Source organism: Taudactylus pleione, unplaced genomic scaffold (genome assembly GCF_031769625.1).
Source record: "Taudactylus pleione unplaced genomic scaffold, aTauple2 ptg000032l, whole genome shotgun sequence".
Taxonomy (NCBI): Eukaryota; Metazoa; Chordata; class Amphibia; order Anura; family Myobatrachidae; genus Taudactylus; species Taudactylus pleione.
Window position 1 is genome coordinate 2,400,953 of NW_028284434.1, and position 27,543 is coordinate 2,428,495.

At 38.6% G+C, this 27,543-nt stretch overlaps 1 protein-coding gene across 1 annotated transcript in view; it reads right to left on the reverse strand.

Moving 5' to 3' along the window:
• The window catches only part of LOC148538908 (uromodulin-like), a 202,808-nt gene extending 185,061 nt beyond the window's left edge, over positions 1-17,747 (reverse strand). The window contains exons 1-2 of the mRNA XM_088451929.1: positions 17,594-17,747; positions 17,203-17,250 (exon numbers count right to left, since the gene is read on the reverse strand). Coding sequence (XP_088308055.1) covers positions 17,203-17,250; positions 17,594-17,675 — 130 coding nt within the window. The 5' untranslated portion in view covers positions 17,676-17,747. The remainder of the gene's footprint in view (positions 1-17,202; positions 17,251-17,593) is intronic.
• Positions 17,748-27,543: the final 9,796 nt, after the last annotated feature.

Genomic DNA, 27,543 nt, shown 5'->3' on the forward strand with positions numbered 1-27,543 from the left:
GGAAAATGGCTGCTGCACCATTTCCCCTGTGACCTGCACATGTGTAGTAGACTCTGGAACAACACTAGAGTCTACTAGAGCCCAGAGTCTACTGCCCAGCTCAGTGCGCTGAGTAAAGAGGAAGGGGAACTGGCCGGAGACTGGCCTCCTTCTCTCTTAATATGCCCCTGTACAGTACAGTAGTAAAATAATATGGATCAGTACTTTTCATTGCAATCATGTCATCGTTATTTAATTGATAAATATATAAAATAATAAGAACAAAGACATGCGCCTAATAGTGTAGTAATGTTAGATAAGTTTAAATAGTGCTCAAAGTGATAAGTAATGTGCATACCAAAGGATAATCAAATAAAGGCTTATCTGATGTCCACATGTCCTTTCTAGAATCAGGACATGTGTAGTGGCAATTTATTTCTGAATTGCTCCAAAGGGGGCAGTACTTCCGTATGACCTCAAAAAAAATTTGGGGGGCTCCAATTTTGCCCAGAGAAAGATGATATAGTGTAGTAGTTCTTGCAAACATTGGCCCTCATTCAGAGCCGTACGCTCTGAGCAGAGCGCACGCTCTGAATGAGGGCCAGGCTCCATTTTCATGGAGAGTCCTACTGGACGCTCGTATAGCTGTGGGTCACCACCCACAGGCTATACGAGCGTGCTTTGTGATGGCCGCGATGGTCGAGACCATCGCGACCATCGAAATTGCGAGCCGGAGCCTGCGGTTGAGGTTTTCAACCGCAAGCTCCAGAGTGATTTTGGCTCTATCAGAGCCAAAATCACTCCCACTGACATCACTAGTGATGTCAGTGGGCCGGCTTCTGACGGGAGGCGTTCCCGTGGGAACGCCCCCGTCAGGGAGGCACGTCCACCAAAGGGGGCGTGCTGTCAATCAACATTGACAGCACGCCCCCTTTGATCGGACACAACGAGCGAAGGACTTTCCTTCGCTCGTCGCGCCTGGCGCATGCGCACGACGGAGCTCCCTCCGTCGTGCGCATGCTCAGTGCATAACATCGACCCACTTGCGAGCGGACAGCCGCTCGCGAGTGGGTCTGAATCAGGCCCATTATCAATAGTGAACTTACAAAAATTTGCATACCAGATAATGCATAGGATAGTGCATATAACTTCTCAGTGTTCCTGGTCATGTGCAACAGCAGTCCAGCTTCATATACCACAAATGGCAAACCTCAGACCAGAAATGGAGAGATTCTCCGTAAATAACTGTTTTATTTTGAACATACAGGAAACATAAACACATAAAGGAGATAAAAAATTTTGAAAAACGCTTATCTTTAAAAAGTGGACTACTTTCTGCTACACCATTTTTAAGGGTACAGGAGAACCAGTCAACGCGTTTCCTCCTTCTGGACTTCCTCAGGGGTGATACCCAGATCCTGGAGTGCCACTTTATATACCCTCTTAGCTTTGCAGACAGGTAGATTCCAATAACTAGACAGGCAGTACTAGGGAAAATATTCAATGCAGGGATAACAATAATGACCTGCTGGTATATAACAATATAATAATGACCTGCTGGTCATTACTGTTATCCCAGCATTGAATACGGTCTTTTCCCTAGATCTGCCTGTCTAGTCATTGGAATCTTCCTGTCTGCAAAAGCTAAGAGGGTATATAAAGTGGCACTCCAGGACCTGGGTATCACCCCTGAGGAAGTCCAGAAGAACAAAACGCTTTGGGACTGGTTCTCCTGCACCTTTAAAAAGTGGACTACATTCTGCTATACCATTTTTAAAGATAAGTGTTTTTCAAAATTTTTTATCTCCTTTATGTGCTTATGTTTCCTGTATGTTCAAAATAAAACCCTTATTTATGGAGAATTTCTCCATTTCCAGTCTGAGGTTTGCCATTTGTGGTATATGAAGCCGGAAGGCTGTTTCACATGACCAGGAACACAGAGGAGTTATATGCACTACCCTATTCATTATCTGGTACGCAGATTTATGTATGTTCACTATTGATACTGTTTGCAAAAACTACTACACTATATCATCTTTCTGTGGGCAAAATTGGAGCCCCCCAATTTTTTTTTAAGGTCATACGGTAGTTCTGCCCCCTTTGGAGCAATTCGGAAATAAATTGCCACTACACACATCCTGATTCTAGAAAGGACACGTGGACATCTGATAAGCCTATATTTGGTTATCCTTTGGTACACACATTACTTATCACTTTGAGCACTATTTAAACTTATCTAAAATTACTACACTATTAGGCGCACGTCTTTGTTCTTATTATTTTTCAGCACACTTTTCCTCATTTTGCCACGTGGATTATTTTTGAAGACTGCAGCCACCTGTTAATCTCAGGAGTGTTTTGTCAAGACTTCTATTTATTTATCACTATATATGACTATTTTCATATAAGGAATTTTAAATTTGTTGCGCTAGTATATCACTTTTGTTACTGATAAATATATAAACTTATTTTTGCCTGTCCTTCTTCTGCTTAAGGTAAGAACCTATTTTAATTATATAGAAAGATGTGCACATACATTGAAAAGGTGTGGTATAAAAAGGTGACATTCAGAATGTCGACACCATGAGTTGACAGGTTCTGAATATTGACTGTTAGAATGTCAGCATGAACATTAAGTTAACAAAATGTCAACATTTTCATACTGTCGACATTAAACATGACTCCTGAGTGTTGGCATACAGGTTTTTACATATTTTAACGTAACCTGAACCATAAACATAACCCTAAACCTGACTTTAAACCTAACTCTAACAATAACACAAAAATGTACTGTCGATATTCTAGTTCTAAAACACGTTGACATTGTTACCAATATCTTATTCATGTTAATGAACTTAGCTGCATGTTTAACTCTCTGCCAATGACACACTGACAGGCTCACTACATGTACAAAAGTGCAATGGCTGATATCTCTGACATTATGAGGCTGAAATCACCTTTCATTTAGCCAATTACATATTCACTACTTATTCCTGCTCCAGCTTCTTAATTAGAACATGTTATATAAAAACAAATAAATCATGATAGATCACTAGGGTAACATTGTATATGCAAAAAAATTTGTCCCTTACATTAATTTCAACTGTATTTTGCCTGGCACAACAAGGTCAGCACAGGTACTAATTTTATAGATTTAAATAAGTAGCTTTAGGTTTGAAAGTATTAAATAGCTTTGGGTGCACAAAAATTAGACAATTGGAACCCACAGAGGGTGGTCACTTACATGTGACCCTTTAGCAATTCCCATGCCCAACAAGGTTTTGGGCATGAAATACTGTAGGTTGTCAAGAATAAATTGTTTAAATACAATTTTTATATCCTAGCCTGAAAGTCTTTTATTAGCAATTCTTCATTATTAATTTATGTATATGTAACAATTACACTTTATGCATTAGTGCTGTGCTGTACTTCTTTTCTTAATTCTATACAGGTCTTAAGTACAGTTTAAATGTCTCCAATGTCTTCACAAATGAGGAACAGACATAAAAAGTTAATGCTAAAATAAATGAATTCTGTCTACATTTTAAAATGCATTTACTTTTGGAATAATGAAGGTTTGGAATGTATTGACATGTTTCAGGAAATGATTGCGGTAATTACATTGTTTTAATTTAAAAATTACTTTACCTAAAACTGTATACACCTAGAGAGTCCAATCCCAGGATCCCGAATCCCAATATCTGGGACACGTTTTAGTCCAAAAATACACAGTATTGTAGTGATTAAAATCCGTGTTTTACAGCATTCTAAACACACTGTTGATTGGGCCGGGAGACAGTGGGGTGAGATGTAAGTTAGGTACACACTTGTACAATCATATTTTCGATGCTATTTTACTTTAGAGTTCACTTACATTCAGAAGTCCCGATCAAAGTGCTGATTCGTGTGTGCACACCTTTACAATCTAACTTGTGATCCACAAAACTCACATAAATTTACATAATAATGGGCAGAGCTACACAGAAAATAACACACTTTTGAAGTCAATTTAACCTAAAAAAAGAAAGCCCTGTTCAGCTAGTAGGAATAATAATCCATTTATTTAAGCACTTATTGCGCTATCCAACATCTAAAATTCATCACCATTGTAAATAAATCACATATAGTAACATATGTAAATGATTTGTTAATAGTACAACTATATAAACTAAAAGCTATTTATCACATAAAAAATATTGATTAATGCTATAACCCCATATATTAAGTTATCATTCGATTATTGGTCTTCCGATTTTGATGATGTTTAGTAGAAAATTAGAATTCAATAATCTCTAGCCACTTAATAAGAAGCTAATTATTTTCACATTTCATTTGTATCCTTTGAATTTTCTTTAAAAGTTATAAGCTTGATAGTAGAAGCAATCATTATTAGATTAAATATATTTGCTTATTTTATCCAGTTAGGCTCTTTACATGAGTGTTATTAGTAAAAGGGTGTCTCTTTTTCCAGTCAACTTTGTCTTTTGATGTTGATATCAATCCAATTGTATCAAGTCCAGCATACAGACAGCGTTCTACTACATGGACCCCTTTGTAAATCCACTCCATTTTAGACTAATTTCAACATATATAAGTACGAGCAATCCAGCATATCATATGTCAGCTTTCAAATACTTGTGCTTTCTGGGCTTTAGCACACACTGGGGGCAATTCAGGCCCAGATGCAAAGCAGCGCACTTTCGCAGCCATCAGCGGCAGGGTATGCAAATTCCGCGATCACACGGCAAGGCTTAAGGATGCCCTCTATGAGGGGTATTCAATATGGGAGCGAAAAGTCAGTGCTGGACTTTTCGCTCCACATCGGAGATTTTTCAGGGATAAAGTATCGGGCGCGCGCCCGCTTTATCCCCGTATTCAAAATAAAATCTACGAAAATGGGACCTGGCGAAGTGGGATTTGCCACAAAATTTTCTTTGAAAAAATAGTAGGACCCCCCTAAAGTTGTAAAACTATGGGTACCCCCGTTTTAGCCTGCAAATGAAAGTCGGGGATTTAAATAGCCGCAGCAGGTATTTTTTTCCCGACATTGAATAAGTGTTGCAGAAGAGCACTTAGGTTATATTTTTCGTTTTTTTAAGTGGTCCCATCAAATTTGGGGTACATGAAAATGGGTACTAGCATATTTTTATGTCCCTAAAATAAGTTTTTAAAAATTCTGCAACTATGCACCTGCCGCTAATAGCCTATTCTAGAATACACCTGCCGCATACTTGCAGAATAGCCCTGAACCCATTTCCCTATTTTTAAACACTTTTTTCCCATTTTTTTTTTCACCCCCATTTTTAAATTAATTTTTTGGGGTGTCCCTATTTTTTCTTTCTTTTTTTTGACACAGTTCTTTTTAAAATGTCATTCCCAGGGGTGCAGGCTATTTTTTTTAAGCCTGCACCCCTAAGCCCCAATTCTGTACTTTTTTTCTCCACCTATTCAGTGGTGAAAAGTTATCCCTGTTTTTTTTCAAAGACTTTTCGAACCTGCGGAAAGTCTTTGAAATTGAATACAGTGTAAAACTAAAACCTGCGATAATGACGTCATAGGTATGATATTAACGCAAAAACAGAGTTTCACTCCATATTGAATTCCCCTATATGTCTTAGAGAGCGATGGCAGAGCAATCGCACGCCAGTCTAAAGACGCCCACTTTTCTTTCTTAGCACAAGTCATCTCCAGGAAATGTATGATAAATCAGTAACATCGAGAGCCATCGGAGCTGCTTGCAGCCCTTGAGGTAGACCCTACCCCACCGCAAGCACTGCGATCACTGCAGGCTGAAATACAACTAGGTGACATGTACAATGATGCTTCCATGCTAATTATGCACACCCATTAAATGCTGTTTTGATGCCCAGACACGCCTGCGTTCGCAGCACCACTCCCCTATCACAAGCAACTTCCCCTGTTACCACCCACAAACGGCGCTGTCTTTCACTCAAAGTAGCGTCCAGTCTGTGTACTAGGAGCGCACAATTCCCGAGCGCAGTGAATGTCTCGCGCATTCGCATATTGATGCATACACATGCACAGACAGTCGACTATCGGCCATAGCGTGCATTCCTGGCTTAGCGTCCAGGTCTGAATTAGGCCCACAGTCCTATATAATTGAGGTGCACATACACTCTCCTTATTGTACCTTAAGCTGCTGGTATATCCCATCGTGCAACATAACAGGATAAAATGTATCAAACAATGTGTCTTAGTTCTTGGAAAGGACATGCTTCTCAATGGTACAGCTCCGTACTAAGAGAGTTCTTCCGGAATCAAATGGTGTCCATCGTGTGACCAATAATCGATTGATAACTTAATATATGCTGTCTTGGTATTAATAAATAATTTTTATGTGATAAATTGCTATTAGTATACAGATCGAGTCTCCCATATCCAAAATGCTTCAGACCAGGGGTATTTTGGATATCGGAATATTCCGTATTTTGGAATACAGGTTGAGTCTCCCATATCCAAATATTCCGAAATACGGAATATTCCGAAATACAGAATTTTTTTGGCATGACTGAGATAATGAAACCTTAGATTGTTGATGGTTCAATGTAAACTTTGTCTAAGGCACAAATTATTAAAAATAATGTATAAAATGACCTACAGGCTGTGTATATGAAACATAAATGAATTTAATTTCTGTACACAAACTTTGCTTGAGCCACAAAATTATTGAAAATATTGTATAAAATAACCTGCAGGCTGTGTGTATAAGGTGTATATAACACATAAATGCATTCTGTGTGTATATTTGGGTCCCATTCCCAAGATTTTTCATAATAAAATGCAAATATTCCAAAATACGGAATATTCCGTTAACCAAAACTCCCCTGGTCACAAGCATTTTGGATATGAGAGGCTCAACCTGTAATTACATACCATATTGAAATGTCTTAGGAATAGGGCCCAAATCTAAACACAGGATGCATTTATGATTCATATACACCTTATACACACAGCCTGAAGGTAATTTTTTACAATATTTTCAATAATTTTGTGGCTCAAACAAAGTTTGTGTACATAAATGAAATTCATTTATGTTTCATATATACCTTATACACACAGTCTATAGGTCATTTTATACTTTATGTTTAATAATTTTGTGCCTTAAAAAGTTTGTCTACATTGTACCATCAAAAATCAGAGGTTTCACTATCTCAGTCATGATAAAAATATTCTGTATTTTGGAATATTCCGTATTTCGGAATATTTGGATATGGGAGACTCAACTTGTATATAGTTGTACTATTAACAAATAATTTACGTATGTTATTCTTAGGGGTGAGGGGATTCGGTTCTACTTGGTTCCGTTCGTTTTTTTTAACCGAATCTTATTGGCTATCCAAAACTCGTGACAGCGGATAGCCAATAAGATTCGGTTTAAAAAACCGAATGGAACCGAGTAGAACCGAATCCGCTTACCCCTAGTTATTATATGTGATTTATTTACAATGGTAATGAATTTTGGATGTTGGATAGCACAATAAGTGCTTAAATAAATGAAATAGTATTCCTACCAGCTTAACAGCGCTGTCTTTTTTTTAGGTTAAATGGACTTCAAAAGTGTGTTATTTTCTGTAGAACCAAAGGTTGTCAATTACCTTTGTAGAGAGCTGCAGTTTAGTGTGTGTATTGTCACTAGTGAGACCAAGTGCCCAATTTTTTTCTTTTTCTTGTGAGAGCTACACAGCCTCCCCCCCCCACAAATCAGTAACCAGCCCCAGACCTCTCATCCTGGTCTGGACTTGGAAAATTGGGGGTTTCCCCCTATTTTTCAATAACCAGCACCATGTTTAGCCAACCGGGGGAGGGGGGTGACATATACGGAGGGAGATACAGTGTGGTGTCCTCCTGCCATACCGTTAACCAGTCCCCAACTTTTCAGTCACTGGGCTCCTTTACTGGCTGGTGGACTAATTCATGAGTATTTAATGTAAATGGATACACACAGTATATATTGCATTTTTTATTTTGTTGTGCTTTTTAATTATTTATAGCAGAATAAATTGTGTACATACATTTTTTATATACTAACCCACAAGTCCTTTATTAGCAGTTCTTTATTATTCATTTATTTATATGTGACAATTTTGAATATGTAACTGTATCCATTAGTGCTGTTTCCCTTTTTAATTATTTTCAAGTATAAAGCCACTGGCTATTAGTGCAGTAGTGCCATCCTGAGGATTATTGTTGTACTTAATATCTTGACAGATGGATATATAAGTAATTGCAACAGAAAAGGCTAAAGAAATATGTTGTATTTTCATTATTGCATGCTTTTATTTTAAGCACACTGATTGTAACAATCAACTAAAGATCATAACATTATATTACACTGGCATTCAGTTTAATTTCAGCCTGTATAATACAGGGTTGTTAAATGTGCAGGGAAATGTGGCCTGTGCGGGGTGTGCTGCTGATACTGAAAGGTTGCCCTCCTTTCTGGTATTCTGCCATGTTGTTCTTAGTTGATTTCCTTTTCTGGTTACTAAGTTGTAGGAGGTCTTTTTCAACCATACTTGTAAAGTGTTTATGTGGTTCCCCATGATGTGACTTGGATAAAACTTGGACAATGGCTTATGGTTGGTATTTCTGTAATTGTCATTACTTATAGGTTTATTTTGTAGTAATGGCGTCTTCTGGAAGAATATCTGCAATGAACATCTGGATATCAAGATATGTCTTGAATGTGTCCATATTGGTAGGGGGGTGAATTTGAGTCCTTTGTCTAGCATACTGATATGATCTTTGTTCAAATCTGTGCTGTTAAGGTTGAATATGCCTTGTCCTACTGTGTTTGATGTTTTGGGTCTAGGCGTTTGGTTTTTCTGCCCCCCTACATCCTCTTCTAATTTTATTTCAGCCTGTAGTTCAGATTGTAGATTTATGTGGGTGTATTTTCTAAGTGCAAGGCCATATTATTCACTACAAAATATGACCGTATTATACCCACAGAATATGCTTTCCTGAAAAGTTCTACTTGCACAATAAATATATTAAAACATTTTTTTAATATAATTATTCAGGAGATCCTCAAATTGGATCTATACTGCAGTCTAGTACCTACCATACCAGTGTAAGGCTATAAGCTGTAGTGGGGTGACAGATTGAAGTTCAGGAGGGGGCCCAAAATAGCTTAAGGCCTGCGGGCCCGTCTATGGTTTAATACGGCCCTGTCTTAGTGTCTCTCCCATCACTCTTAGGCCTATATTTGATTGTAAAGAGGAAAAGAGGGAATGTTGCCAATAGCAACCAATCGGATTATATATTTAATTATTTTAGGATATTCACCATAATTGAAGTTATAATTCACTTGGTTGCTATTATCAACATTCCCACTTTTCCTCTTTAGAAGCTTAATTAAATATGGGCCTTTCTTGATATGTTTTGTGTCGCAGGCCATGCACCATTTTAGTTGCCCTTGTTTGCATTGTCTTTAATATATTTACAGAATGTCCTTCTGGAGATGCAGCCTCCATAACTGAATACAGTATTTCAGGTGGGCCATACCAATGATCTAGAAAGTGGCATTGCTACTTCTGTATCCTTTTCCTTTACAACCAAGCATCTGAATGGTATTTCTCATTGCTTTGTTACACTGATTGGCTACCTATAAGTCACATTAAATACTGACCGCTTTCCTTCTCAGTAGTTTTCATTATAGTAAATGCTATATGAGCTTTTGGGTTTTTGAATCCCAAGTGAAAAATTTTTTTAATCTTTTGGCATTAAACTGTAGTTGCCATGCTCTTGACCATTCCTCAAGTCTACCTAGATTCTCAATCATTTTGTTTACCTATCCCAGTGCATATACCCTGTTACAGCTTTTTGTATCATCTGTAAAAGGCATATCTACCCATTGATACCATGTGTAATGTCACCAATAAAAATATTAAAAACACTAGTTCAACTACAGATCCCTGGGGAACCCACGGTAACCTTTCAATCAAGAGTATAGATTCCATTTATTAAAATCCTCTGTTGTCCATCCTGCAACCAAGATCATATCCACACAACCATCTTTGAATCCAGTCCCATAATTCCCAGTTTAATATTTTGCAATGTGGCACAGTGTCAAAAGCCTTACTAACTCAAAATGAGCAATGTCTACAGCTCTCATTGACCTAACATATTATTCACCAAGTCAAAACCCGGTAACTAAGATTTATTTGACATTATCTTTCTGAGGGAATTTTCAATCAAGAGTATATTTGCTCCCAAATTCCGGAAAATGGACAAAAACTGTTGTTTGAACAAATTGTTTAGATCAAACATTTAACAAACTTGTCTGAACGACCATTTTCATCTGTTTTCTGGCATTTAGGAGCAAATTGCTGATCATCATTTACTCCCATTCCTTACCAGATTTTCATTCCAACCAATCAACTAGTTGGATGGTTGGATGAAAGTTGGTCTAGTGTGTGGCCAGCTTTAGGCTATTTACCTCTTGCAAAACTACAGCTACTTATTCAAAGTGATAAATCTAAAGCCTGTGCCCACTTTGCCACCCTATTTCATATCCAAAACCTTGTTGGGCAAGGCAAAATACAGTTCAATTGAAGTTTTTGTAAAATACACATATTTTGTTTATACAATGTTACCTTCGTGATCTAACTTCATTTAATATTTTTAATCTAATTTGTTCTGAATAAAAAGCTGGATCATGAATAAGAAGTGAATAAGAAGCTGGATCATGAATAATAAGTGAATAAGAAGCTGGATCATGAATAATAAGTGAAGAAGAAGCTGGAGCAGAAATAAGAAGTGAATAAGAAGCTGGATCTTGAATAAAAAGTGAATAAGAAGCTGGATCACGAATAATAAGTGAAGAAGAAGCTGGAGTAGAAATAAGAAGTGAATAAGAAGCTGGCCTACATTCTAATTAGTGTAGCAGCAACTAAAGCCATATGTTTAACTTGTTGCTTCTGACATCCCCACTGTAGTTGTAACAATGTATAAGCTATTACAGGAACTCGCTAGCCCACTGTAACATCTGTTAAGTCTTAATTATGGAGGAATAGGAACTATACTTCTGCATACTGTGAAATTACAATTCATTGAATAGAGTGATCTGGTTGTATAATAAATGTAGATATATTTTGAGTAGTGTGCAAATATGAGGGTCTGAGTTGAAACTACTAATAAATTATAATTATTGTTCAATCTGCAATCATCATTAGTGCTGACAGCCTGGTTCAGTATAATGGCATTAGCAGCAACACACTGACTATGTCTTTCTCTCTCTCTGTACATTCATTATGAGCACATACGGAGGAATTAATACAAGTTCTACTTTCCAGATATTGTGGAAATGTATCTACTGGTCTTACACACAGTTTATCACTTAAGGTAGTGTGTGTGTTTCAGCTTGTGTTAGATATAACAACTGTAGATTGCCTGTAATATATAACTCTACATTAAATTTGCTTCTAAATAACATTTATAATAATTAATATGGGAGATTGAAGTTGTAATATCTCCTGCTATTTGCTTTGATAAAGAAACCATAAACACTGCTAATTTAAAAAAACCTCCTTAAGATATACTAATCAATTACATCCCCTCTATACAGTCCTCATGTAACTTTATATATATTCTCCTTCTTCAGTTTCACATCATGGCAACCGTAGGCCAACATTCCTGTGTGATTGGATCATACAGCCTAACAAGAACCTCTGAGATCTGGCTGGATCATTATGTAATAGGTAGCAAAATCCAATGCCTATCTTTAGCCCCATGCCGAAATCCAGAGCGAAGGTAAGCTGGGACAGGTTAGCGTTAGCCGCGGGGTGGATTAGGATTAGGCACCCCCAGGGGGATTTAGGGTTAGGCATCCCCCGAAACTGTTAGGGTTAGGATACGGGGTGGCACTACCCAGGAAGATTAGAATTAGGGTTCTGGGAGGGGGGTTAGGGTTAGCCACTCCCATGGGGACTTAGGGTTAAGCTCCACCCTGGGAGTTCTAGGGTTAGGCACCACCAAGAAATGGTTAGGGTTGGGGGGGCAGGGGAGGTTTAGCCTACTTACCAGCCCAAGTCGGGATGTTGAACCTTCAGGCTTCCGGCGTCAGTATGAGAACCAATGGCTATTCAGCTGTCGGTATTTCATACTGATTCCTCCTTGTGTATCAATTCCTATTTCCCTATAGATTGTAAGATAGAGAGCAGGACCCTCTTATCTATTTGTCTATCTGTTATTAAGTAAACCTGTTTTATTACTGATTGTTCCCAATTGTAAAGCTCAACGAAATTTGCAGGCACTATATAAGTAACTGTAAATACAACTCTGGTATCACATGTGTTGAGACATTGTTGAGTTGCCCAAAGTCTTAAAACTTTCAGAATTTTAATAGATTGTCATGTTGATATCTCCACATATAATGATCAAAGCAGTTCATTATTAATCTTTTCATATTTGGAGGAAGATGTACTAAGTGTAGAGAGAGATAAAGTACCAACCAATCAGCCCCTAACTGTCATGTCACATGTGTAAAACAAGTAGCTTAACTTAAAAAGGAGAAAAGGTAAAATATTAAAAGCACTATTGGTAACATATTAAAATCAGATGTCACTCAAAAACAGTAGTTACAAATTCTAATTGTGAGGTATTTTTCAATTTATTTATAGATACATCTGGTTGAAATAATTTCTATATAATAATTACTACATTTCAGACTTATTAACACATTGCATATAATTCATGTGCATACTGTATATCTCAATGTGTAGATTGTTGGAAATTATGTGTGTGCATGTGTTAATACTGCAGAGTTATATAGGCACACACAAGCGGATGACTCAAACTATGAACAGCCCAGTTACTTAACCAGTGGTGTTGGTTTATTGAAAGATAGCAGGTACAGCTGTACTCACTGTTACATGTACTCTGGTAATGGAGTGAATCTTGAGCAGAATGGGGTCCTACACAGCTCACCAGGGAGTATATTACTATGGCCCCATAGCAAAGGTGCACACAGGTCCCCCCCATGGTGGGGTTCAGCCGACATTGCCAGACAAACAAAAACATGTTTGTAATAAAATTATATGTATATACACATATATACAGTATATATATATCCTCACAAATGTGTATATATATATATATATATATGTATACAATATATATATATATACACATATACATTTAAACATATATATATAGTTATACAACATATATATATATATATATATATATATATATATATATACACACACATATATATAAGATGAGCATATTATATTTATGAAGAAATTATAAAGCAATTTCACTTTTCTAGAGTGTGCACGTGTTTCCAATTTTTTCCCTATTAGTGTGCATGTGATAAATTTGGCCCAATAGGAACTAATGAGGAAATTGCGTTCGATTTTGCATTCTATTTTACATTAGATTTTAATGGAATTTGTGCTTAAATTTTGGAAGGGGTTTCATAAACTGAACATAAAATCCCTTCTTAACATGAAACAAAATCGGATTCGATTTCAAAATGCAATGCAAAATCCATTATTAGTAATTTGAGATTTGCCGAGGGATTTTGCTGTTTGAGTTCAATTCGATCTCAGGAGATTTCACAGATTAATAAAAATGAATCTCTAATTGAACTTTAGTAAATTTACCCCCAGGAGTGCACTGCTTTCTAACACAGATGTGTCCCTTAATTTGAGACACTGCATATTTTTGAATTGACTGTAATCAGTGAAATTGTTCCAGTCAAATTTATTTTTCAATCTTCAACCGGGTCCTGCAAAGCTGGGGTCCGGGTCAGTGTAGGACAGCGGTTGGGGAGTCCCAGGCATCCGCTGTGAGTGTCCAAGCTCCCACAGTGGACTCTCTCCCTCCTTGGTGGCTGTGTGCAGTCGGCCGCGGCTCCCTTAGAGGTGCACGCGCCAACCTGCAATTAAATTTAAAGAGACAGATGCACCAAACGTGATATCACAATTGTTTCCCTTCTCGCTTCCTGAGGCCCAAGCAGTATCTGAATACATCAAGAACCTTGAACATGGGTTTATCAGGGATTCTATATCACCCGCAGAAAATGGTCTTTTGCTTGTTAATATGAAAGATGGTGGGCTGAGACCATGTATTGATTATTGAGGTCTGAACGCCATCACCATCAAGGATCGGTATCCACTACCACTAATCTCAGAACTCTTTGACCAAATAAAAGAGGTGAATGTTTTTTCCAAATTAGATATCCGTGAGGCCCATAAACTCAGGATCCGAGAAGGGGATGAGTGTAAGACTGCCTTCAACATGCGGGATGGTCATTACGAATACTTGGTCATGCCTTTTGGTTTAAGCAATGCACCTGCTGTTTTCCAAAAGTACATGAATAACATCTTTCGAGACCTGTTATACAAGCAAGTAGTGGTGTATCTAGACAACATCCTGATCTTCTCTAAGGACATAGTGTGTCATCGTAAGCACATATGCGAAGTGCTGTCATGACTTCAGGTTAACCAGCTCTTCTGCAAGTTAGAGAAGTGCTCTTTCGAAGAAAAGGAGCTGGCGTTCCTAGGGTTTATCATTTTGATCTCTAGTCTCCAAATGGATTCTTAAAAGCTTTCCGCCATTCTAAACTGGCATTGACCGGTGAGTTAAAGGTGAGCCATCATATCTTGTGCTTCTGCAACTTTTACCAGAAGTTTATCAGGAACTATTTGGCATTGCAGCTCTCATCACTGCACTCACCAAGAACATCCAAGACACCTGGGTGTGGCCTCCTTAAACAAAGGAGGCATTTGCCCACTTAAAACAGTGTTTCACCTTGGCTCCCATCCTGAGGCAAGATTGTGACCAGCCTTTCTTTCTAGAGGTGGATGCCACTACGAACGGGGTTGGGGTGGTGCTTTCGCAGAAGGACAAGGAGAGAAAGTGGTACTCTTTTTGTTTATTTTTCAGCATCAGAGAAAAACTACACCATCATGGATAAGTAATTGTTAGCCATCAAGCTGGCCCTGTGGGAATGGCAACATCTGTTGGAGGGTGCAATATTCCATGACGGTTTACTCAGACAACAAGAACCTTACTTACCTCAAGACTGCTCACTGTCCGAATTTTCATCAATCCAGATGGCCGCTGTTCTTTGACCACTACAATCTTGTGCTCACTTACTGGCCAGGCAACAAAAACATCAAAGCACATGCATTGTCTCAGGTATTCAGCTGCATGGAGGAGTGAAAAGTTCAAGAGGATAAGCCCATCCTGAACCCGACCTGCTTTTAGCAGTAACCACCAAGGTCAAAATTCTTCCAGGAAAGAAATTCTTAGCACCTGAACTCCGTAAAAAAACTTCCACAATGGGCACATGGTTCGCGTTTCACCTGTAATGCATATGTGAAAAGAAGTCTAGAGCTAATCCTTAGGGATTGTTGGTGGTTTTCTAGGGGAGTAATAACAGTGGAAATATAAGGGGAAAATCATGACAAGTGTTTTTTTATTTAAATATAGTAAAAGTAATTTATTTAGTTTTTTAGATATTCTACCAAAGATTTCTTTATCTCTATGAGAAATAAATTAATATAGAATGTGCTTGAGTATAGGGTGGACAAATAATTTTTTGTTTCACCCAGACTCGTCTTAGAAAAATTAATCTGATATTAATCCTTTTGTCACTTTACAGTTGGGCATCCTCAATGAAAGGATCATTGACTTTCAGATGCATGTCATCTCTGCTCTGGCATTAGTAATACAATTGTATAGCATACACTATTCAATTATCTGTCAGATATCTGTCCAATCTAGCTGGTTGGAATGAAAACCTGGTAATGTATGGGATCAAATGATAATCGACCATTTGCTCATGAACACTGGAAAACAGACAAAAATGGTTGTTCAGACAAATTATTTAAATCAAACATATTTAACCATTTTCAACAATCGTTTTTATCAATTTTCATGTGTTTGAGAACATATGGAAGAATGTCATATGCTCTCATATATTACCAGGCTTTAATTCCAACCAGCCAGATTGGACAGATATCTGACAGATAATTGTATAGTGTATACCCAGCATAAGCAATGTTCCATGTGTTTAGTTAGTAAAAAAAAAGTAAGAAAATATACATTTAAAAGGTTTGTTTTTGGGAGATTACCTTTTTATAGTTAGTTTTAGTTAGAATAATAATTTATTGGATATCCCCCAGCATTCCAGAGGGAAAAATAGAAAAAAGAATAATGAGCTGCAGTACAAATACTTAGACACACACCTAATGCACATAGAATGTGCCTGAGGGTGCCATATAGGGTAAATTAGTTTGCCAAACCAGTATTTGTTGAGAAACTCCCAGTTCTATATCAGTTCTTTAGCAAATTAAATATTTTCCACACTCTGAAGCAACAGTTTGTGAAAGCAGAGGGGGTAAGCTGGCAGACAAAAATGTGAGCATAGCTACATAGAGGGTACTGTAGGTGCCACTATTTTCTTCATTATTTAAAAATAGATAGTTCTAAGACTCACCTCCCAGCATTATCAAGTTAAAGTACAAATCAATATCATAACTATGGACTTTCTTAATAAAAATGCAAATTATACTAATATCACTGACTACTATTACTACTAACAGGTATATTTACTAAAGTGAGTTTTTAGAAATGGAGATGTTGCCCATAGCAACCAATCAGATTCTACGTAACATTTAACTAGCACCTTCTAGAAGATAATAGCTAGAATCTGATTGGTTGCTATGGCCAACATATCCACTTCTAAAAACACTCACTTTAGTAAATATACCCCCAAGAAAAATAATAATATAATAATAATAATAATAATAATAATAATAATAATAATAATAATAATAATAATTAATAATAATAATATGAATAGTTGTGTTCAATGCATAAAGAAAAATATATATTGTATCTGCCTAAAGACATAAAAGCAAGTATTTTAAAAAGTGTAATTGAATGCAGTACATAATGGACTCGATCCTACATTTATGGTACCTCGAGACTTTTGGATTTGTGTTTGTAACCTCCTAGGACTACGTACAAAAATCCAAGAATATGAAGAAATGGCACCTCGCCCCCTTTGCACCTAATAGAATCAAGTCCAAACAATAATGCAAGAGGAATAAACTAAGTTTTCAAAATAATTTTTCTGGATCATAATACCCTACAGGGATGTGTCTAATTTATACTTGTAATACTTGGAAACATTACTGAATTGTAATATTTTATAGGATACATTAGTCATCATTGTTTTCTTACCTCCCTCTGTGCATAAGCTTGAAGTAGTAGCAGTAGTAGTGGAAAAGTCTGCACAACAAAAAAAATAATTGACATAATGTTAATTTAAAAGAAAATACTTAAATTCAACAAACAGGCATTTTTGCCATTATCATTATAGATGTAAATGTCTTGTATATACTAAAATGCGACTAATAATAATATTAGACAACAATGAAATTATTACCATGTAAAATTGTCACACAAAATATGAACTAAATGAATCAAAGTTGTTTTGTGTTTTTTGTGCTTGTTACTTTATACACTTTCTACACTTTTTCATAGATTAGCTTTGCACTGAAATTGCACCAAAAGCACAAATAAAGCTCCTGATTTTTTTTATACTGTACAATTGGAGCTGCAGTTATCTCACCTGTCCATGGGGATGGGGTAATAGTTGTCGAGGTCCATCCACAAGGAGAGAACAGCAAAATCAGAAAGAAGAGATGATACATCGTGTTTGCCTTTAATGAATGACTTAAACGTATGAACTTGTCATTTCAAAAGATAAGACACATTGTATTTGAAAAAACTGATGTTACCAGCCTTATATAATGTGTTCATAGAGGTGAAGAAACCCTTAGGATGCTGTTTGGCATATTTAGCATTCATTTCCTTATTATTTACAGGATGAGGAGTGCTAGCTGTAACCAGGTGTATACTTACAATAAACTAAATGGGTCAGATGTCTGTCAGCCAAGAATGAGGAGCAATGAAATGAAATTAAAAATATATTGGTGCAAAATTAAATAGAAACATTTTTGTGCCTTATGGTATACATTACTTGTATATAAATGTTTCTGTTAGTTTGTCTAAATAATATAAATAATAGAAATAAATATATTCAGAGAGTCAGCCATAGAGTTACTTGTGTATTTCCTGTGAACAAAACATTTTGATACATCCAAGAGTAAGTAAAGGAAATAGTTTATGGCAGCACACAAAATAAGTAAAATTTAGTCAAAGATAACCATATTATATCTCTTTGTTTACCTAGAGTCTGAACCCATTCCCCACTGTTGTATCATTGTCCGGGCCTCCAGCCTAGTGTTAGGGTTGTCGAAGCCGGATAATTGGCTGAGACAGGATTGGTTTAAAATGAAATCTGTGTGACGCCATTTTGCGAATGGCAATTAGACGCCATTTTTCGACTGGCAGCCCAGCGCCATTTTAGTGAATCTCGCCCATTTTAAGTACATACGGCGATGCTATTATTTAGCGTCGTGCGATTCCCATGCAATTCATAGAAGTTAAAAGTCCTCACCATATAAATACAGTCAGTCACTAAAACATATGAAATGATCAACCCTGCAAAACACGTACCATGGTGTACTCCACAAACACATAGTCGCACAACGCAAGCTAGCGTCTTTTCTCAATTCCCCAATACTGACACACTGCACACTTACATAAAAGGTTCACTAGTATTAAAGTGTAATATTCAAGGTATATTCCGTAATGATTAACGTGGTGAAATAAAGGTTATTTGACATCTAAGGTTTAGTACATGGTAAGCAGACTGTGTTTGGTGTTGTGTCTCAACAGATTTCTGGTATCATCGGTGAGAAGATCGCAACATGCTTCTGCAAACTATGGACTATAGAGAGTTAAACATTAAATTGTACTCTGTAATGTTACTAGCTTAGATTTAGCATGCAGCAGGAAAAAGGACACAAAGGGCTGTTGGAGGCTGGTTTGTGTTCATTCGAATTGACCTATGAACTATACTGTAACAGAAGAACCAGGAAGAAGAACCAATGGAAACATGCCTAACTGTTCTATTGTATTGCCTATCCCTGTAATAGTATATATGTGAGTTCTCTAAACTTGGATGCCAGTCTTCTTGCCTTGCTGATGATAGAGGTTTCTATATTGATGCCAGTATATGGGTCCAGAGCGTGTGCGTATGTAACAACTGTACCTTGGGTCTGCATGATTTATTTGCGCTAATTGTATTTAGATCACAGCGTGTAACCATCTGTTTTTATATTGAATAATAACTTTTTGTGCTTTGGAACCACATTCAAAGTCTGAAAGCATTTATTTCTTGTGCGACTCATTATGCTAAATAGCGACAAATTAGGTATAGGTAGGTAGGAATTGATAGGTTGGAATCCATAGGGGTGTAGGATGGTCCCTATAGTGTAGTGTGTACCCAGCGTTTGCCGTCTACCTATTTCCCTTAGATTAGTGGAAATAAGAACACTGACAATGAAGGCCTAGAGCTACCTCAACCTAACCCATATTATACTAGTGGAAGAGAGGGGACACTGGACTGTACTACAGAAGTCTGAGGTTCCTACTTTACCATAATTGGAGCTATGATGGTGCCGTATTAATAATAGCTACTAATTTAGTTACAGAGACTTAGCCCTGCTCTCCATGTGCAAGGTGGTGAATGGATCAATGTATTGGCCCACATCTAATGCTGGGGTCCCTAACCCATTGTCCATGGACACATTCTATAAGTAATAGGCTCCAGCTTGCTACTAAGGTCTATCTCCTAGGACATAAACTAGGAAGTAGGGCTCATGTCTAAGGGCCTGATTCTCTATGGATTGCAATATTGCATTCGAATGCAGTTCAACTGCAATATCAACAAGCTAAACTTTACGCACATCCGTAATATATAGCAGCACAATTGAGTACCATCACAGCTTCAGTTGCGCAAGCCCTTACCTTACTCAGAAATTGCTAACAGCTACGCATGCTATGAGACCCCAGGCTGTGTGTGGCATCACAGTGGATAATTTATGCATGCCCCTGCAACGCCGTTGAGATGCACTGGCACGCATGAGTTTGCATGACCACCCCCCATCACCAACCACAAGTGGCCATTTCTGCCAATCACTCTGCAAAGGGTTTGCATAGCCTCTGCGATCGCAGTCCTGATCGCAGTGACTGGGTCGCTCACTCACACTGCGATGCATATGCATTTGCAGAATGCAACAATTGGCTGATTGTGTGCATATAAGAAACTGCTATCCGAGCTGAACTAAGACCTGTATTGATGATGTATTGATTGAAAGCTAATATCCCTCATATCTAATACTGGATAACCTCCAGTAGCACTAAATGCTACCACTATGATCCTACCAATACTCAATGCCATTAAGTACCTCTTTACATTACTAGGGGGGCCACTGAAAGCACTGTCCCATTTTCATCTGTTTAAAAAATACAGGATGTTAAGCAACCACAATACCTGCATACATTAATGCAATTATTACTCATCTTAATAGTGATTGCAGTATGTACATTTTGGCAAAATGTTTCACAGTATATTTGCATTATTCTATTGGCAGTGATTTTTCACAACTGCTGGTAGAATAACAGTAGGACAAAAGTGTTAAACATGGAGTTTACCTCTTATCATTTATGCACAATTTATGTTGTACTATAAGTATTTTCCCACACAATTGGCTTGAGATTAAGTGGTGGTGTAAGAAGATTTTGGGCTCCTGGTTTTGATCATTTTGCTATTTATGTAGTGTGTTGATGGATTGTCTTTCATGTGCATTTTCAGGTTTTTATTTCTTTTTTGTATTATGACAAGTACATAAAAAAAATATAAAAAAATATTATTAAATAATTGGAGAACAAAGGTTTTGGGAAATATTTTATTCAGTGTAGCTTGTGATACATATGAACCAAGCAATGTAAAATGTTTTGTTTGCTTTTCCTTTTTTAAGTGTTTGTACCGTCTACATTTTATCAAAATGTTTTTAGCTTTGCACCAAAACACAAATAAAACACTCAGTCAAGAAAATTGACAGTGCTGCCAGTAACTGATAAGTGAAAGTTTCACTTTTAAAACTTAAGGGCAAATTCCACCAACAAACTTATGAAAGAGTACAAATTACACCTAGGGGTTGGCTACACCCAAAGACTACAATTATTAAAAAAAAAATTGGGTGTGAGAAATTCCAATCAGTGTGGGAGAACAAAATTAAAAGTTTGGGTACAGCCTGAAAATAAAATCATACAATATTATACATTTAAAAGAAAATATTAAGAGATACAGTATATTTACTAAAGTGCAGGTTTTTAGGAGTGGAGATGTGGCCCATAGCAACCAATCAGATTATATCTATTATCTTCTAGAAGGTGCTAGATAATTGTTAAGTAAAATCTGGTTGATATGGGCAAAATCTCCGCTTCTAAAAACCTGCACTTTAGGAAATATACACCTTAATATCTACAATCAAATATTTTTACTCTATTGATCACATCACAGAAACTCAGGGCCCAGCAGAGGACACTAATACAGTCACAGCTGCAAAAATATGCTATAAGTTCAAAAGTTTTTCTGAGCATAGAGACACCCACTGCTGCCTCCTGATCTACGTCCAACGTTATGTACCTGCATAAACATCAGTAAATATTGACGAATATCAGGCAGCCATGAGGCCATTGCGGCAGGTCTGACCTGACTTTAAAACTGCAGCTCTCATGCTGGCAAAGCAATTACAATGGCTAATATAAGCACAACCACAGAACGGTGTTTAAACAGTCAGACATGCCTGCGTTCACCTACCAACACCCCATTACCTCACCCAGATGCTGACCACATGACATTCACTTTGCGAATAGATCCTCTGTGCATACATAATCGCTAAGCAATCATAACACGTGCGCAGTGCAACGGCAAATAATCACCCAATCAGCGTAAATATCAGGACCCAATCCCAATCTGCTGGATCAGGCCCTAAATTGTTAATAGGTGCAAATAAACTGTATATACTAAAATGAGAAGAACAATAATAGTAGATAATAATGAAATCATCACCACGTAAAAATTATTACAACAAATGTGAACAAAGTGAAACAAAGGGTTTTTGTCATTGTTTTTTTCTTTTGTTAAGAATATGCACTTTCTACACTTCATTATAGTTAAGCTTTGCACTGAAATTGCACCAAAAATACAAATAAACCTCTTGAAATTTTGTCATAGGCATTTGGAGCTACAGTTATCTCTCTCACTCAATTAAATGTGATGGGTGTTATGGTCCATCTGCAAGAAGAGAATAGGAAAATCAGAAGGAAGAGATGATACATATTTTAAACAGCATAACCTGATAAATCACTCAGCATCAGAATTTCACATTGCTGGCTACTTATAATCTTCTATTGTTTTATCTATGATTTTAAATGTTACTGTTTATGCATTTGTTTACACTTGTTGTCTACTGTTTGCAGGTACAGGTTACACTGCACATCACCTGCTAATTATTACTGAATATTGTTAGTTTACTGTGAATACAATTGTATCAATTATACCAAACAGTATATTTATTATTATTATTATTATTATTATTATTATTATTATTATTATTATTATTATTCTTTATTTATATGGTGCCACATGTACATGGCATTCTGCAGTGCCTTACAAAGTACATAAAAAATAATTTGACAACTGACTTACAGTACAAAATAGGACAAGGACATGGATAATATACATTGATACATAACTGACCATAACACCTAGATATACAACAGAGCGTAAGCAATCAAGTGTTAGGTGCCCTGATGGGGGGTAAGAAGTAGGTGAAAGTAAAGTAAGGAGAAGCCCAAGAGGTAGAGGCCCTGCTCTTAAGAGCTTACATTCTAAAGGGGAGGGGCAGACAAACAGGTGTGACACAGATGGGGTAAATGGAGGAAGGGGCATGTTGCAGCAATTTAGGATGGAAGCTGGAAGGCTTTGATGAAGTAGTGGGTCTTGAGAGCCTGTTTGAAGTATTGCAAAGAGAATGAGAGTCTGATAGGGAGAGGGAGAGAGTTCCAAAGGTCGGGTGCAGCACGGGCAAAATCTTGGAGGCGGTAGTGGGAGGAAGTAATCAGTTGGCATGAGAGGTGGCATGCATTAGTTGAGCAAAGGGGGCAGCCAGGAGAGTGGAGGGAAATGAGGTCAGAGATGTAAATGGGAGAGGAATGGGTGAGGGCTTTGTAAGCAAGTGTGAGAACCTTGAATTGGGTTCTAAAAGGGAAGGGGAGCCAGTGGAGGGCTTGTAGAAGAGGGGATGCAGATGTAGAGCATTTGGAGAGGAAGATGAGTTGAGCAGTATCATTGAGGACAGACTAGAGAGGAGAGAGATTGGAGTTGGGGAGGCCAGATAGAAGGTTACAGTAGTCCAATCTGGATATGACCAGTGAGTGTATGAGGGTTTTGGTGGCATCCTTGGTGAGAAAGGGTTTAATCTTGGAAATATTTTTGAGATGGAAAAGACAGGACTGTGAGATGCTCTGGATATGTGGTTTGTAGGAGAGGAAGGAGTCCAGGATAACTCCAAGACAGTGCACTTTGGGGCTAGAAGAGATAGTTGTGCCATCAATTGTTAAAGAAATAGTGGGAAGTGAGATTATGTTGGAGGGTGGGAAATGATCAGCTCAGTCTTAGACATATTAAGTTTAAGAAATTGCTGGGACATCCAGGAAGAAATAGCAGATAGACAGTTGGAGATACGAGTGAGGAGAGAGGGGGAGAAGTTAGGGGAGGAAATGTCTGAGTATCATCAGCATAGAGATGCTAATGGAGGTCAAAAGAGCTGATGAGTTCACCAAGAGAGGACATATAGAGGGAGAATAGTAGAGGTCCAAGAACGGGACCTTGGGGACCATCTACTGTAAGAGGCTTTGGTGGGGAAGATAAGTCATGAGAAGAGACAGAGAAGGACCAGTCGGAGAGGTAGAAGGACAGCCAGGAGAGAGCAATGTCACATAAACCAAGGGAGTGAAGAATTTGCAGCAGGAGAGGGTGGTCAACAGTGTTGAAGGCAGTAGAGAGGTCAAGGAGAATAAGCAGAGAGTAGTGGCCCTTGGATTTGGCAGCAAGGAGGTCATTGCTGACTTTTGTGAGGGCAGTTTCAGTGGAGTAGAGAGAACAGAAGCCAGACTGAAAAGGATCAAGGAGGGAGTGGGAGGATAGGAAGGTAGTTACGCATTTGTAAACAACACGCTCAAGGAGCTTGGAGGAAAAAGGGAGGAGAGAGATGGGACAGTAGTTGGAGAGAGTGTTGGGATCAAGGGTAGGTTTTTTAAGAATGAGGGAGACTATCAAATGTTTGAATGCAGAAGGGACAGTGCCAGATGAGAGGGAGAGATTGAGGAGGTGGGCAAGATGGGAACAGGCACAAGGAGAGAGGTAGCAGAGGAGATGTGAATGGATAGGGTCAATGGGGGAGGTAGAAAGGAGGGAGGATCATATGAGAGCCATGACTTCCTCTCCATATACAGGGGAGAAAGATGTCAGAGTCGGTGAAATGGATGGAGATGGGTGATCAGGGAAATAAGGAGGTGTAGAGCAGGGGGACTGGTGGGATGTGATGTCCTGATGTATGGAATCGATTTTGGATGTAAAGTACCATAGGTAGCAAACTCAATGGCAGTGAGTGAGGAGGGTAGGCATGGAGGGGGTGGACAGAGGAGGGAGTTGAAGGTGGTGAAGAGACGCTGGGGATTTGAGGAATGGGAGGAAATGAGGTTCTTGAAATAGGACTGATTAGAGAGGGAAAGGACAACACTGTAGGATGAGAGCATAAATTTGAAGTGGAGAAAATCTGCCTTGGAGCGTGATCTTCTCTACTGTCGCTCAGCGGTTCTTGAACACTTTTGCAGATATCTGGTGAATTTGGAATGCCAGGGTTTTAGTGTGGATCTGCAAGGGTGAGTAGTGATTGCTGGTGCAACAGAGTCCAGAGCAGAAGTAAGGGAGGCATTGTATAGGGATGCACCTTGTTCAGGGCAGGAGAGAGAAAGAATAGGGGAGAGAAGCGAGTCAAGCAGGGAAGATAAAGAACTGGCATTGATAGCCTCTATGTTACGCTTAGTGATGGTGGCCTTTGGAGGTAGAGGAGAGGAGGGAGAGAGATAGGTTAAAAGAGAGAAGGTGATGATCAGAGAGAGGGAATGGGGAGTTAGAATAATTATATATATCACAGTAGTGAGTGAAGACTTGATCAAGTGAGTGCCCACTCACATGTGAGGGTGAGGAGGTCCATTGATTGGGAGAGACCAAATGAAGATGTAAGGGTAAGTAGTTTATAGGCAGAGGATTCTATGGGGATATCAATTGGAATATTGAAGTCACCAAGGATAAAGGAGGGGAGGTCAGAGGAGAGAAAGTGAGGGAGCCAGGAAGTCATTTTGTCCAGGAACTTAGAGGGAGGGCCAGGGGGGTGGTAAATGACACCTACTCGCAGGTGTACTGGTTGGAAGAGGCATATAGCATGAAGCTCAAATGTAGAGAATGTAAGGGATGGTTCAAAGGGAAGGAGTTGGTAGGAGTAACCTGGGGATAGAAGGACCCCCACACCATCACCATGGCAACCCCCAGGCTGAGGGGTGTGAGAGAAGTTGAGGCCCCCAGAAGAGAGAGCTGCAGGGGAAGTGGTGACAGAGGGTGAAATCCAGGTTTCAGTAATGGCTAGGAGATGCAAGATTTTGGAAATGAAAAGGTCATTGGTGGGAACCAGTTTATTACAGTCTGATCTGGCATTCCAGAGGGCACAAGATAGAGGGACAGTGTTTATGGGAGAGATGTGAATGAGATTATCAGGGTTGCTGTTACGAGAAGGTGAGATTAATTTGGGTGACCGAGATGAATGTAGTGGAGAGATTGTGCGGGTACCAGTGTTGGGAAGGGAACATGAAGGTGGTGGACAGGGAGGGAGTTTAATGAGATGTGGGTGGAGGTAGTGTGGCATGGTGTGGAGAGGAGGCTTGGAGGAAGGATTAGCAGTGGGGTAGTAGGACCCAGGTGGGGTAGAAGAGAACACATGTGGAGTAATGGGAGAGGAGAGGGAGGAAGGCAGACAGAGGGGGGGAGATAAAGGAAGGAGGAGGTGGAGGAGATAAGGGGGAAAAGATAAAGGTTGAGTGGAGGAGGAATTGGATGAAAACATGGTCATGGTGTGGCTGGGTAGAGTTTGGGGAGGAAATCTAGATGTAGGAATAGAGTATGAATGTAAGAGAAAGTGCAGGAGATTTGCTGAGAAGCAAGTAAAAGTACAGTGGAAGAAGGTGTATCTGTGTAATGATAAAAGGTTATAATTGAGTGAAGGAAAAATGGAGATTTAGTGGGGAAGAAATGGAATATTAAAGTAAACTGTGTTAGAAGACAGATGACAGGCTTGGCAAATAATTAAGGTATGAGCTACATTTAAATAAAAGTATAATTTTTAGAACCTTATACTGAATTAAGGTTTCTCATTGTTTTATTTACCTTTCTATACTAACTTATATATAGGTATTTTCAGACAAAATTTCTATTCTCACCGCCATATTTTTGTATTCTATTCTGCTACCTATTTAAGTATATCTACCCCCTCCACCATCCCCCTCTTGCATCATTGCTCTGGGTTACAGTCTAGTGTTAGGGACTGTAAAATGGTCCTCATAGTGCAGTGTAGACCCAGCGGTTACCATCTACCTATTCCCCCTGGATTAGTGTGAGTAAAAACACTGGCAATGCTGGCAAAGGTGCAGGGGGGGTTCTTTACCTGGGTTCGGGGCTTGTTGATGGGGCCCATCCGCAAACCCTTCCCCCTGTAACAGTCAGCACTGTGCACATTGCGCAGAGAGAGGGAGCATATGGATGCTGATGCAGCAGCGAGCAGTCAGTACTCCCTCTCCCTGACCCCAGCAGCCTGGACTCCCAGTGATGTACTGGGGGCACTGTCAGCAACCCCGCTCTGCCGACACTGCTGTCACAGTAAATGCACTATTGGTGTATCCAACCCATACAGCATAACACACTGTATATGTGTTGGAAATTGGAAGCTGAACTGCAACATGTTAGTGCCGCCCACTGTGTCACTTAGTTTAGTCAGCCAGCGAGCTGGATGCAACATTTTGGCCTTAACTAGATTGAAAAATAATATTGTGAGGTTGTCAAAATTGATTGGAAATGACTGGAAATAAATGTTATTGAGGTTAACAATATTGTAGGAACAAAAACAGGCCCATTTTATGTGAATTTAGCTGATTATTTGATTTTTAAGAAAAAATCCAGATCCAAAACCAAAACCTGAAAACAAAACACGGAGGTGAGGTTTTGGCAAAACCAATCCAGATCCAAAACCAGGGGAGATCCAGATCCAAAACCAAAACATGGGGTCGGTGCACATCCCTACCTAGCAGCATGAAGAACATCCACATCAAAGGGAAACAATCGCCATAATCAGCACAGCATTGCCCCAACAGCTGTTTTGGTGCATAATGCCCTTGAAAAAGGTCCATGATGCACCAAAATAGACGGATTAAAACTGACTTTTTGTATTTGTAATAGAGTGCTGATTTTCCTTTTCTGAGCCTTTGATAATA